This window comes from Schistocerca piceifrons, chromosome 7, assembly GCF_021461385.2.
Source record: "Schistocerca piceifrons isolate TAMUIC-IGC-003096 chromosome 7, iqSchPice1.1, whole genome shotgun sequence".
Taxonomy (NCBI): Eukaryota; Metazoa; Arthropoda; class Insecta; order Orthoptera; family Acrididae; genus Schistocerca; species Schistocerca piceifrons.
The window spans coordinates 60,215,744-60,230,470 of NC_060144.1; the positions used below are offsets into that span (position 1 = coordinate 60,215,744).

At 40.1% G+C, this 14,727-nt stretch overlaps 1 protein-coding gene across 5 annotated transcripts in view; it reads left to right on the forward strand.

Annotated features, from left to right (window-relative positions):
- The window catches only part of LOC124805317 (homeodomain-interacting protein kinase 2), a 207,195-nt gene that overhangs the window by 50,396 nt on the left and 142,072 nt on the right, over window positions 1-14,727 (forward strand). For all 5 annotated transcript variants that reach the window (XR_007017438.1, XM_047265835.1, XM_047265837.1 and 2 more), the window contains exons 2-4: window positions 6,064-6,357; window positions 9,426-9,680; window positions 14,573-14,665. Coding sequence is in view for 4 of the 5 variants with exons in the window: in XM_047265835.1 (XP_047121791.1) it covers window positions 6,076-6,357; window positions 9,426-9,680; window positions 14,573-14,665 (630 nt within the window). In the remaining variant the exon portion in view is untranslated. The remainder of the gene's footprint in view (window positions 1-6,063; window positions 6,358-9,425; window positions 9,681-14,572; window positions 14,666-14,727) is intronic.

The following is a 14,727-nucleotide window of genomic DNA, read 5'->3' on the forward strand; positions in this document are numbered from 1 at the left end:
CCTCTCCCTCCCGTCCTTCACCCTTCCCCACACTGCCCCTCACTCCAGTTTGTTGTGTTACAGTGCCAAGAAGTTAGATTCTGATATATAAAAATGGTATCATAAAACGTGTGCAGTGTCATAGTGGTATGCATCTTTCACCCTACTTTGTTAATGTCTGTCTAGCAAAATGCGAAGGAAGTAAAAGATTTTTCTCCCATGTTCTTGTATATATTGAATATTCAGCACATATTCTTGTCGTATTGCACATTTGATATACACTGAGGTGACAAGTCATGGGATTGTGATATGCACATATACAGATACTGGTAGTATTGTTTACACAAGATATAAAAGGCCAGTGCATTCACAGAGCCATCATTTGTACTGTGGTGATTCATGTGAAAAGGTTTCTGACATGATTATGGCTGTACAACAGGAACTGACAGACTTTGAATGTAGAAAGGTAGTTGGAGCTAGATTAGATGCATGGGATGTTCCATTTTGGAAATAGTTAGGGAATTCAATATTACGAAGTCCACAGTGTCTAGTGTGAGTTGAGAGTAACAAATTTCAGGCATTACTCTTACATGGACAATGCAGTGGCTGGTGGCCCTCACTTAATGACTGATAGTAGTAGTGGCATTTACATAGAGTTGTCAGTGCTTACAGACAAGCAACAGTGCATGAAATAACCGCAGAAATCAATGTGGACATATGACAAACACATCCGTCAAGACAGAGTGGTACAATTTGGCATTAATGGGCTGTGGCAGCTGGTGAGCAATGAGGGTGTGTTTGCCAACAGCACAACATTGCCTTCAGTACCTCTTCGGGGCTCGTGACCCTATTAATTGGAGCCTAGCTGACTCTGAAACCATGAAGTGGTCAGATGAGTCCTGATTTCAGTTGGTAATGTTATTAGAAGGTATCTCATGTCTTCTGTCACCTCAGTGTAATTACATGTCAGAGACCCAGTTAAACTACAGCAAGAACAACTTACATGATAATGATCATTCAAATAGAAAAGTGTATTTGTCTCTGGGTATTATATGCTACGGCACAGAGGAAAGTGGTGTCAGAGATTAGTATTTTTCTGTATAGGTCTGCACACTATTGTAGGAGTAATCCATCGAACTACAGACCTATATCATTGACGTCGGTTTGCAGCAGGGTTTTGGAGCATTTACTGTATTCAGACATTATGAATCACCTCAAAGGAAACGATCTATTGATACGTAATCAGCATGGTTTCAGAAAACATTGATCTTGTGCAACGCAGCTAGCTCTTTATTCGCACTAAATAATGGCCGCTATAGACAGGGGATCTCAAGTTGATTCCGTATATCTAGATTTCCGGAAAGCTTGTGACACTGTTCCTCATAAGCGACTTCTAATCAAGCTGCGGGCCTATAGTGTATCGTCTCAGTTGTGCGACTGGATTCGTGATGTCCTGTCAGGAAGGTCTCAGTTCGTAGTAATAGACGGCAAATCATTGAGTAAAACTGAAGTGGTATCAGGTGTTCTTCAGGGAAGCGTCCTGGGACCTCTGCTGTTCCTGATCTATATAAATGACCTGGGTGACAATCTGAGCAGTTCTATTAGGTTGTTCGCAGATGATGCTGTAATTTACCGTCTAGTAAGGTCATCCGAAGACCAGTATCAGTTGCAAAGTGATTTAGAAAAGATTGCTGTGTGGTGTGGCAGGTGGCAGTTGACGCTAAATAATGAAAAGTGTAAGGTGATCCACATGAGTTCCAAAAGAAATCCGTTGGAATTCGATTACTCAATAAATAGTACAATTCTGAAGGCTGTCAATTCAACTAAGTACCTGTGTGTTAAAATTTACGAACAACTTCAGTTGGAAAGACCACATAGATAATATTGTGGGGAAGGCGAACCAAAGGTTGCGTTTCATTGGCAGGACACTTAGAAGATGCATCAAGTCCACTAAAGAGACAGCTTACACTACACTCGTTCGTCCTCTATTAGAATATTGCTGCGCAGTGTGGGATCCTTACCAGGTGGGATTGACGGAGGACATCGAAAGGGTGCAAAAAAAGGGCAGCTCATTTTGTATTATCACGTAATAGGGGAGAGAGTGTGCCAGATATGATATGCGAGTTGGGATGGAAGTCATTAAAGCAAAGACATTTTTCGTCGCGGCGAGATCTGTTTACGAAATTTCAGTCACCAACTTTCTCTTCCGAATGTGAAAATATTTTGTTGAGCGCAACCTACATAGGTAGGAATGATCATCAAAATAAAATAAGAGAAATCAGAGCTCAAACAGAAAGGTTTAGGTATTCGTTTTTTCCCGGGCGCTGTTCGGAGGTGGAATGGTAGAGAGGTAGTATGATTGTGGTTCGATGAACCCCCTGCCAAGCACTTAAATGTGAATTGCAGAGTAATCATGTAGACGTAGATGTAGATGTAGATGCTCTCTATCAGTGGCTGAATAATGTTGCTTTTGAGATATTATTAAACATTCATATGGCTTCCATGTCATTATATTAATGAAATATCAGAAAACCGAGAAGTTAAGATTTCACAACTTTGTAATAGATGAGTGGATATTGATACCTTAAATGACAATGAATAATTCCTGCAGAAGAGTGTTCAATTGAAATATAATTAATAATTTTATTGCATAGTTCTCGGTTGTATACTGCTTTTGAAGAAAAAAAAAAAAAGTAATTGCGTTGGAAATTCTAATAATTTAAGAATCATCATAGTTCAACTAGCCATCTCCATAAACAATAACTAAAGGTGTTTCTGTATGGTTATTACCTTCTTTAACCTAACAAAAAAAATTGATGTTCAAACGAAATTGCTAACGGGGACGATATCAAGAGACGACGACTAATTTAAATAAAAGCCAAATAGTATGTATCGAGCTGCATATTAATTGCAATGGCTGATCGAGGTGAAATATTGTAATGTATATATTTTGACTGCCGTCGAAAAAAGAAATTGCTCCAGTCATTGTTATAACCACAGAATTTCTCATTCTTATCATTATCATTCATGTAGGAGAACAACTTTTTCTCACATTTTAACACACCATTGCTTTTCACCAGTTGTTTGGGTTGTTTATATTTTATTGGAACAAACATTCTTTTAAATTACTTGGCGTCTGATACATTACTTCCACCCCCTTCCCATCCTCTAAAAGAGTGAATAAGCTTGGTCCCTTGATGGCTGAGTTAAATTTTTTTTGTTGTGTTGTGTTTCCTTGTTTGTTGCTGAAAATGTCAGCAACTGGTGTATTACCTGGCAAAGCAAACTGAATACATGTCCTGGCACCACCCTCATTTTTATGCTTGAGAAACAGGGAGGGAAGACAGAACAGCACTGCCACTTGCTATACCTCTGTATGTCAGCATGGTAGCAATTACGTTTGATTGTACTTGTCGGGCACTATCACTAGCAGTTGTTCACAGAATAATATGTATGAATCCACATTTGGCCTAAATGAACCACTGGCCACACTGATGCCAGTGACTCATATTTTCGTAAAAATCTAACGTAATTTAGTGTTTGGAATTGTGTTACGTCTTGTGTACATAACAACTCGTTTATTCTGCCACCTTTTCTAAACAAATTTCATATAAAAATTTTCCTCGCAAGCAGAGGAAGGGAATCTGAGAAATGAACTGAATAGTGATGCTGTTTGATGTGGCAGCTATCCCAAACTAATGCCGTTTATACTACTGGACCTTCCTGCAGGAGAGATCATCCTTCAAATCCATCCAAGTTCAATGCAGAAGGAGCTTGGGGTCTGACAGAATAGTTTTTCATCACCCTCTCAATTTCTGCAATATTCTTGTTAGGCTCTATGCTCCTTCTGCACCCATCTCCCTACCCTACGGCTCCTGTCCCTGTGACTGTCGCTGCTGCAATACTTGCCCTATGCACCTTCTTACCACCACCTATACCAGCCCTTTAACTGGCAAAACGTAGATTATCAAAGGAAGAGCCACCTGTGAAACGACACATCATATACCAGCTGTTATATAAACATTGTTTGGCCTTTTACATCTGCATGACTACCATGAAATTATTGAATAGGATGAATAGGCATAGGCAGAGAGTGTCTGCTGGCAGCATGCAGTGTCCTGTTGCAGAGAATGCTCTACAACATAACAATCATAACCTCAGTGCCTATTTCACGACATGTGCCTTATGGATTCTTCACCAGACACCAGTTTCTCAGAATTATGCAAGTGGGAACTAGTGCTACAACATGTCCTTGGTTTTCCCCACCCACTCAGCCTTAGTGTACGTTAATTTCTTCTGCCTCAGCATTTCGTCACAGTAACAACTTTTTTCTCCACTCTGTTTTACTTTTCTACATCTTTCATTGTCTTACTCATCTGTTTTTCACCACCCCCCTCCCACCTCTCTGTTACGTACAATGCATTTACCTTTTCACTCTTATTAACTCAATTAAGATGTTTAAGCCATAATCTCTGTCTGTATTACCCTGTTTTCCACCATTAAGCTCTCACGTTTTCAAATCTTGTCCGATGCTGTCCCCAACAATCGGTGTTTCCTTCTTATCCTGTCCAATAAGTCTCCCCTGACCTGTGGTTCTGGTTGACTTTACTGAAATTTATCCCTTTTCCTTCATCCCTCTTGCTTCCCCTTCAATCCTTCTGCCTGAGGGAGGTGGCAGTTTGAATCTGGCTGGGCTGAAACGTGTGGTACTGCCTCTTCAAAACAAACAAGTGTTGTTCTTATCATGTCCATGTAGAAACCAGCACAGTGATTGCAGCTTAGTTATAGATCATATGATAGCTTTCACTAGTGGTCCGGCCTCTGACCAGACTGGAGTAGGTGGTGGTGGTGGTGGTGGTGGTGGTGGTGGGAGAGGGGGGGGGGAAGATGTATGGAACAGGTCTTGCATCTATGTACATTCCAGGTATATGAGCCATAAGGCAGGATTTTTTGGTGCAGGGAGCAGATAAGGATGATGTGGTGTAAGACCACAGTGGGAGGCATGAAAAGGATATCTCTCATCTCCGGGCACAGTGAAAGTAGTCTAAACCCTCATAGAGAATGTGATTCAGTTGCTTCTGCTGTTGGTAATGGAGTGCTCCTTTTGTGGCTCTACATTGGATACATGGGGGATGGTACATGGCTGGAGAGACAAGACATGGAATATTTGTTTCTGTACAAACTTAGGAGGGTAATTACATCTGCGAAGGTCTCTGTGAGACCCTTCATATATGTGGAGTGGGATTACTTGTTACTACAAATGCGATGACTACGGATGGCTAGACATTGTTGAAAAAACTTCTTGGTATGGAAGGGTGTCTGCTGTCGAAGTGGAAGTATTGCTGTGGTTGGTGGGTTTGATATGAATGGAGGTACTGATGTGGCCATCCTTAAGATGGAGGTAAACATGGAGGAAGGTGGCTTGTTGGGTAGATGAGGACCAAGTGAAGTGAATTTTGAGAGAAGGTTTTGAGGTTCTGTAGGAAAGTGGAACAAGTGGGAACTCTCCCTGCAATATATCAATTTCCTTAACCTCTCTGGCCTTAAACTGTGCCATTACCTGTCTGCTTCCTACCTATCCCCTTCTCTGCTCTCACTCCAGCACTACACAGTCTTCTGTTCTGTCTACATTTTCTGCTTCTCTCCTTTCCCATTTGTATTGTCTGCTGTATGGCAGAAGTGATGAAGCTAGACCCTCATCCATTTTCCTTCCTCGTCCCATAAAAGGACAAATGAAGAAAATGAACAAATACTTTATGATTCAATGAAACCTATTTATTTTCTCAGGAATAACCAGTATGGTCACTAACGGGAAGTGTGATATACTATCAACATATGTTTGTTGCTAGGGTCCATAAATGTGTTTTATTTTAATGTGATCATGTATGTAACCCTAAACTCATTACTTATCATTTGAACTTGCAGTATGTTGCGCTTTTCACATGAGCATTTTTGACAGAGAACATGCATTGGAGGAGGCAGATGCGGAGTTATGATGTGTGTATCTTATGCTCCAAACTTAATAACTCTATGATGGTAACATGACACTTTGCAGTAATGTGTTTTGTTTTTCTTATTTTTCAGAGACTTCGTGACATGTTTAGTTCCCTCTCCTCCAGCAACGGGGCGGTGGTGCACCAGAGTCACAAGAAACGAAAGCTTGAACATCAACAGCATCAACAGAGGGACTATGCTCAGGCTGCAGCAGACAGCTTATATACAATAAATGTTAATCAGATAAACCAGTCCGTTGTCCGACACCACGCACAAACCAATAACAATGCAGCCCAAAAAAGCCCAAACAGTGTCGCATCACAGCAGTTTATCCGTGCCTCGACAATAAAGCTGTTTGATACGTACCAGCGTTGCGGCCAAAAGGTAGTGAATGCTTAAGACTTATATTTTTGATTTGGCTAGTGTTGCAGTGTATATACATTTTTCTCTTTTCAAGTTTTGTTGTATTTATGTATGATATTTGAAATATATCTAAAAACAAAGATGATGTGACTTACCAAATGAAAGTGCTGGCAGGTCGACAGACACACAAACAAACACAAACATACACACAAAATTCAAGCTTTCGCAACAAACTGTTGCCTCATCAGGAAAGAGGGAAGGAGAGGGAAAGACGAAAGGATGTGGGTTTTAAGGGAGAGGGTAAGGAGTCATTCCAATCCCGGGAGCGGAAAGACTTACCTTAGGGGGGAAAAAGGACAGGCATACACTCGCGCGCGCGCGCACACACACACACACACACACACACACACACACACACACACACACACACACACATATCCATCCACACATATACAGACACAAGCAGACATATTTAAAGCTTGAATTTTGTGTGTATGTTTGTGTTTGTTTGTGTGTCTGTCGACCTGCCAGCACTTTCATTTGGTAAGTCACATCATCTTTGTTTTTAGATATATTTTTCCTACGTGGAATGTTTCCCTCTATTATAACCATATCATGATATATGAAATAGCTATCCAAGGATTTCTGCTGGGCCTTATGTTTTTTACCTAATTGTTCCTCTGTTACCATACACTATTACATCTCTCTCAAAGCTACCCGTTAATCACCTGTTGTATTTTCTGTTGTGTTTTTGCCGTGTTGGCATGTGTTATTACAATAATTGATGTTTGGTACAACACATAATGTATGTGGAAATTATATTAGTCTAGTGCCTCATCTTGAAGATACAGGCCCATAGAATACTGTTAGGACTGAAAACTAATGTTACTCAATGACTGTCATGGTTTCTGTTCCTGCTTGCATGTCAGTGCCATCACTTTATACTGTGTAAGCATGTTGGGTGTTACCAAATGGTGTGTTTCAGCAATGTGTTTGTATTATTGTCAACATCCAAAGACAGTGCTCTTTTGTAGATCCGTTTTACATGGAGGTATTTCATAACGAGTTCCTGTGAAGGTAGTGTTGAAAGTGTGCCAAAGAAAGAAAGAAAGAAAGAAAGCAGTACAGTGAAAAATTTGGTGAACTTTTCAGATTATCAGAGTTAAAGGGCCAAGAATATATAAGTTTGAGAAGTGGAATTACTCTGGCAAAAGAATTGTCAAGGAAAAGTCAGACTTGGCCAATAGTGTTAATTCATTCAGAACTAAAGTTGTACAAGACATTCTCCTGCAACAGCCTATTAAATAGTGTGATATGCAGAAAGATAAGTCTTGCAGCGACACTCCAAAATCTTTCCCAGCCACCTTCAAAGATAATATTTTGATTCTTGGCAAAGAATCAAGTATGCAAAATAGTATTTATGCCATTGCATGGTGTAACTAGAAACAGGACTGCTGCATTCGAAGCTGTCCAGCAGGATAAAAAAGGGGAAAATCAAAGACCAGTGCAATAAGCTTAGAAATTTGTCACCAGATTACTGGTTATAGTAAAATATTCACCACTAAGGTCAACCGTAATCTTTCCCAGAATAAAGTATTTTACACAAGCTGTGGAGAAAAAAATATCCAGTATTCCTTCATTTGAATCTAGACTTTAATGCGAAATAAGTTTTACCTTAATTCTTTTAATGAAAACTTTAATCTGCAGCTCGATCAGACTTAAATGGAGACCTGCATAAAATGTGAGAAGCTCTGTACCAATTTTGGGGACCTTCCATATCATTGTCACTGTCTGTGAGATGAGCTAAAAGTCCAAGAAAGGAGAGCAGAAAAGTTTTTTATTTGGGAAGTGAAGCATCTGAATTGTGCTTGGAGTGCGATAATACTGTCGGCTCACTTTTTACTTTGTACAGTATGTTCAGTTACTGATAATTCCCACTAAAGACAACTATTTGCAGTTTCTTTGGTATTAACAACTTAAATGACTAAGAAGCTTGTATTCTTTGTGTTTCGTTGAAGAGAGACAAATGAGCTAATAAAGTTTGTAGTATATTGTTCATCTACATAAATGAATTTTTACTGCCTAGCATGCAAAAACTTGCCTTCTAACTGATGGTTGTTATTGGTAATACTGCAACCATGAAAAACATGTTCTACTCTGTGAGCACCTAAAAGAAACAGTGACATATTATCCCATTAGTGATCATTCCTTTTTTCTCAGTGACCAACATTTTGGTCCAATAAATAAAAAACTTCAAGAAATGTGGCCAATTGTACATTCCAGAAGAGTAAAAGGTCATAATCAAACTAAAAACATGTGGAGTGTCAAGAGTAGAAATTACAATCCGAACACATTTTGGGTTGTGGTAATTGTTAGAAAGATTATAATAAGAAAAGTCCTTTAGATGTGGAATCACTGGAAAAGACTGTGCGTGTCAAACAGGAAGTTAAATTTTTGCCACATGAAAGTCCAGAAAGATTCAGAATTCATGAGGCATGTAACTGTCGACAAGTTGATACATCATGTTTCCCATATCTACATTAAATGTTAGGAACTGTTCCAGTGAATAATGCAAAGCTGTAAAAAAATAGAAATCGTTTCCAGTGGTGCAGTACTGAAATGGACAGTGACGCTGTAGATGAAATTTACCACTCTCTCAATCTTTTTGCGTTATTGGTATTACTTCCGTAAATTTTAGTTATAGCAGGCTCTTGATTATCCAGGTTAATTCAAAATGGAGGCTATATAGATAACCAAAAAAGCCATGTAATCCAGAATACACAGATTTTTACTGGAAACAGTTAAGCAATGTAAATAGGTTACTGTGATTACTACTTTTGCTAAGTACAATCCACACTGCATTTTTTCTGGTGATGTATGTATGTATGTATGTATGCTTTCATTTCGTGTCAGCACATAGCAAAAATTCTGAAGGGAAGAAAAACACAGTGATAGTGGTGGTAAATTACTTTGATGGTCACCAAGCTGTCTATAGAACACACCTCCAATTTCTTGTTAAGCACAGATTTTATGTCTATAACTGTCTGCAGCTCATTGAATTCAGTTAAATTTATATTGTAACATTTCAGCGCAAGTCTTGTGAACGGGAGGGTGATGTGGGCAGTGGGAGCGGCGATACAGGGACCACTACAACCACGGGCGCACACACGACAGCTGCCACGACGACGGCCGGGCACGGCACGGGCAAGGGGGGCGGCCCGGCTGCGCCCCAAGGGTCGTCTTCTGCCGATGGTGACTATCAGCTTGTCCAACATGAGGTGTTGTACTCCATGACAACCCAGTATGAGGTACTGGAGTTTCTGGGACGTGGGACATTTGGACAGGTTTGTTTCAGTTAGAAGTATATTTGATGAACTTGGCAGTCTAGTAAATTGTTGCACAGTTTAGCTATTGTATCCTCCATCTGAGTTTTCTTAAATAGCTTAAATCGCTTGACCTATTTCAAGTCATTTTAAGCAGACTAGTTCATTTACTCTGGTGTCTTCCAATTTGTTTTGTTCATTTTTCTTTCTAATTATTTTTTGTACCCTATCATGTACTGACTCTTCAGCCAATGTTTGTAGTTTCTAATGCAACAGGTAGATGTAATCTCCACCCACTTCCATGTAATAAGGTAACCAGCTATTTTATGTGTGGTACAGGAGACCTGAGTTGCAAGTTTGTACATTTTCTTTGCCCAAGTGACTTTTCGGTGAAAGAGATTATTCTATTCTGTCGTATACAGTACAGTTATATTGTAGGTACCATTCAGCCATGAGCACAAGAAATTTGGGTAATTGAATACTGATTAGAACATGGAATCTTAATTTCTCACTTTTTCTGTGGTGTAGATATTTGTTATTGTTCAGCGACAAACTTTTAATGTAAATTTTATAGTCTGGTACTATGATAACTGTGACAGAAAAATGCTTGGATATCCATGATTTCCATTCATTGAGTGCTGTGTATCAACATATTATAGGTATATGTTCAAGTCATATCTGTCAAACATTTTCTTAAAATCACATTTTTAATTAACAGCACTGCATACTATTCTAATCAACTTGCAAATGATGGTAGTGCCCTTTCTGTAATATTATAACATTTCTTTGTGTGTTGTAGTGATATTTCAGTGTGATATGAAGAATCAGAAGTAGAAATACACATTAAAATACTTGTTTTGTAAACTAGCTTTTGCCCCCAAAGCTAACAATGTCTCACAGAAGATTTAGAGAAATCAGGAAATTCTGTTAGCCCTCATTTTGATCAAGAATATTACCTTCATTTGAGATTGAATAAAATATACTGGATTCATGCACCGATGGGAAACACTGGATTGAATGTAATATGTGTATGAAAGTATATCACTTCTCATGAAATAAACAAGCAATCAAAGTCCTTTTCCTACATCCCTGTCTGCTGCTCATTTCACAATGTGTGTAGTGGATGTGGTTACTTTACCAGTATTGAAAAGATTAGATATTAAATTCCAGTGATTATGTATTGAAATCGGATGAAGGAAGATCCTTACATACATAAATACATACAGATGTTCCTTACTGGGGCTTAGTGTATTCCTGAAAAATATCTTCATTTGGTTTTAAAATGCTGTTATGTGAATGAAACTATGATCATGTCAAGTCATTTATAATCCAAGCATAACCTAATATCTCTTAAAAATATACTACTCTGTAAAGGAATATTGATTGGCAGAGAGACATTTTTTTCTGCCTCTTTCTCATTTTTTGGGTAAAACAACATAAATTAATAAATAAAGCAACATATCATAAGTAATGTATAGAAGTTGAGAAAGTACATGTTACCTTCCTCAAAAAACAGTGGCTTCAAACAAAGGACAAGTGGTTATATATGCAAGGGTTAAGGTCCTTGTAATAAAATTTAAGAACAAAATAATTTGGCACTTTTGTGCAGTATTCGTAGAAATGCGGTAAGAGGGAGAAGAATAATATGCACTTGCTGGTTTCAACATCAGTGTAAGAAAAGTGCATTGAACAGCTTTGACTGACAGCACATTCATTAACATAAAAGATAAAAAGAACAGTACTTAATCGTTTGTCTAAACTAGCAGAATTGATTTTTTACATACCAAAGAGTGATGGAACAAGTGTACTATGAATTTCATGATTAAAATTGTAGAGATATCTGTTATGGAATACCAAGTGTTTGTTATCTCCCCCCCCGCTACCATTCATACATAATGTAATTCTGTGGTTATGAGGACCATATTTCTCAGAGGTCTAACTGCTGTGAAGAAGACACCCCCCCACCCCCCTCCACAACAATGAAAAAAATTTGTGTTTGCTATGTATCGTGCCAGAGGCTCTTGGCCACATTATGTGATGCTGTTGGTGAAACTGTGTATAAAGTGTTTCTTTAAGGTATAGTAAATAATGGGCAAAATAATGTGTGTGTTGAATGAAAACTGTTCACACTGACTAGAGTTATTGCATTAGGGGAACACATTGACTGTTTTGTAAAAGAAATGTGTGTATTAATACACTCCTGGAAATTGAAATAAGAACACCGTGAATTCATTGTCCCAGGAAGGGGAAACTTTATTGACACATTCCTGGGGTCAGATACATCACATGATCACACTGACAGAACCACAGGCACATAGACACAGGCAACAGAGCATGCACAATGTCGGCACTAGTACAGTGTATATCCACCTTTCGCAGCAATGCAGGTTGCTATTCTCCCATGGAGACGATCGTAGAGATGCTGGATGTAGTCCTGTGGAACAGCTTGCCATGCCATTTCCACCTGGCGCCTCAGTTGGACCAGCGTTCGTGCTGGACGTGCAGACCGCGTGAGACGACGCTTCATCCAGTCCCAAACATGCTCAATGGGGGACAGATCCGGAGATCTTGCTGGCCAGGGTAGTTGACTTACACCTTCTAGAGCACGTTGGGTGGCACGGGATACATGCAGACGTGCATTGTCCTGTTGGAACAGCAAGTTCCCTTGCCGGTCTAGGAATGGTAGAACGATGGGTTCGATGACGGTTTGGATGTACCGTGCACTATTCAGTGTCCCCTCGACGATCACCAGTGGTGTACGGCCAGTGTAGGAGATCGCTCCCCACACCATGATGCCGGGTGTTGGCCCTGTGTGCCTCGGTCGTATGCAGTCCTGATTGTGGCGCTCACCTGCACGGCGCCAAACACGCATACGACCATCATTGGCACCAAGGCAGAAGCGACCCTCATCGCTGAAGACGACACGTCTCCATTCGTCCCTCCATTCACGCCTGTCGCGACACCACTGGAGGCGGGCTGCACGATGTTGGGGCGTGAGCGGAAGACGGCCTAACGGTGTGCGGGACCGTAGCCCAGCTTCATGGAGACGGTTGCGAATGGTCCTCGCTGATACCCCAGGAGCAACAGTGTCCCTAATTTGCTGGGAATTGGCGGTGCGGTCCCCTACGGCACTGCGTAGGATCCTACGGTCTTGGCGTGCATCCGTGCGTCGCTGCGGTCCGGTCCCAGGTCGACGGGCACGTGCACCTTCCGCCGACCACTGGCGACAACATCGATGTACTGTGGAGACCTCATGCCCCACGTGTTGAGCAATTCGGCGGTACGTCCACCCGGCCTCCCGCATGCCCACTATACGCCCTCGCTCGAAGTCCGTCAACTGCACATACGGTTCACGTCCACGCTGTCGCGGCATGCTACCAGTGTTAAAGACTGCGATGGAGCTCCGTATGCCACGGCAAACTGGCTGACACTGACGGCAGCGGTGCACAAATGCTGCGCAGCTAGTGCCATTCGACGGCCAACACCGCGGTTCCTGGTGTGTCCGCTGTGCCGTGCGTGTGATCATTGCTTGTACAGCCCTCTCACAGTGTCCGGAGCAAGTATGGTTGGTCTGACACACCGGTGTCAATGTGTTCTTTTTTCCATTTCCAGGAGTGTATTTGAGGCTCCAGGCACACACATGGTATTATTACTGGTTTTGACTTCTTAGCTAATCATCACCATATGATTTGAATGTGTTACGTACTAAGCACAGCTGAACTGGCCATGATAGCTGTTAAGCTGTTAATTTGTATTTTCTGTGTACTCAAATCATTTGATGATGACATGCTAAGATGTCAAAACAGGTAATGATATCGTGTGTGAGTGGTGGGTGAGATATATTTTAAAAAATTGACAGATTTTTAACATAATATAAATGGATATATAAAAAAAAATTACTCACCTAGTGGCAGCAGCACGCACATACAAAAGGATTTACAAGCTTTCGGAGCCAGTGGCTCCTTCTTCTGGCAGAAGAGTTGAAGGGGAAGGAAGAGGGATGAAGGAAAAGGCCTGGAGAGGTTTAGGGAAAGGGGTACAGTTTAGAAAAGTCACCCAGAGCACAAGTCATGGAGAGGCTTACCGGTTGGGATGAGAAGGTAAGTGTTCACCTGCTGCCGCTTCGTGAGTAGATTTTTTTTGTTTCCATTTACATTATATTATCAATAATTGATTATTTTCATTGTTATGTGGACAAAATTTCAAGTTTCTTGTATTTTTCCATAGTCATTGGTATTGTGGGTTAGTGACTGTAAGCTTTCCTTTACACAGTATTCTAAAAAATTAAAATCTGACAGTCAGACAGCAATTGCGTTTCAGAAATTATGAAACACTAAAAACCATTTTTGTAACAGTTTTAGTGGTGAAATTGTCAGTCGAGGAGAAAATAAATGCGGAAGTTATTTTCACATCTTCTTATTTAGTGTTTATTAACAGGTGTTGATGCTTGAACTGAAATTTCCTTTGCTGTATTTCACAGCGGCTTTTTTGTTAAGTAGGAAAAAAATTACAGATGTGGTTGTGAAGGGAAGGAAGATAGTAGCTTATGAGACAATTGTCAGAGAGAGATAAATTAAGCCATAGATTCACTCATCAGGTAGTTAGAATTTCAGTCTTTTGTGTTATGTAATTGTTGCCTACAACTGATTGTTTGATCTGAATATGCTTCTTGAATCTGCATCTTCACTGATTTAGTCTCTCGTCCGCTACTTCTTCATCCTTTAACTTGTATTCATTTACAATTTTATCACTGTTGGTAACAGACATCGAAGTAGATTTTTGAGGACACTTGGAAGTTTCCAGATACTTTATACTAAAATACTGTTGTCAGTCTGTCTGACTCCTCTGTTTTTGACTTCATTTTAGTAATGTTAAAAGTTTTTTCATGCAGCCATTTTTATGAATGTTTACAGGTAGTTAAGTGCTGGAAGAAAGGCACAAATGAAATTGTTGCCATTAAAATACTCAAGAATCATCCATCATATGCTCGGCAGGGTCAAATTGAAGTAAGTTTGAAAGGACTTATGTCCATATGTTGAAATAGACATATTAAATATTTTGCTTTTTA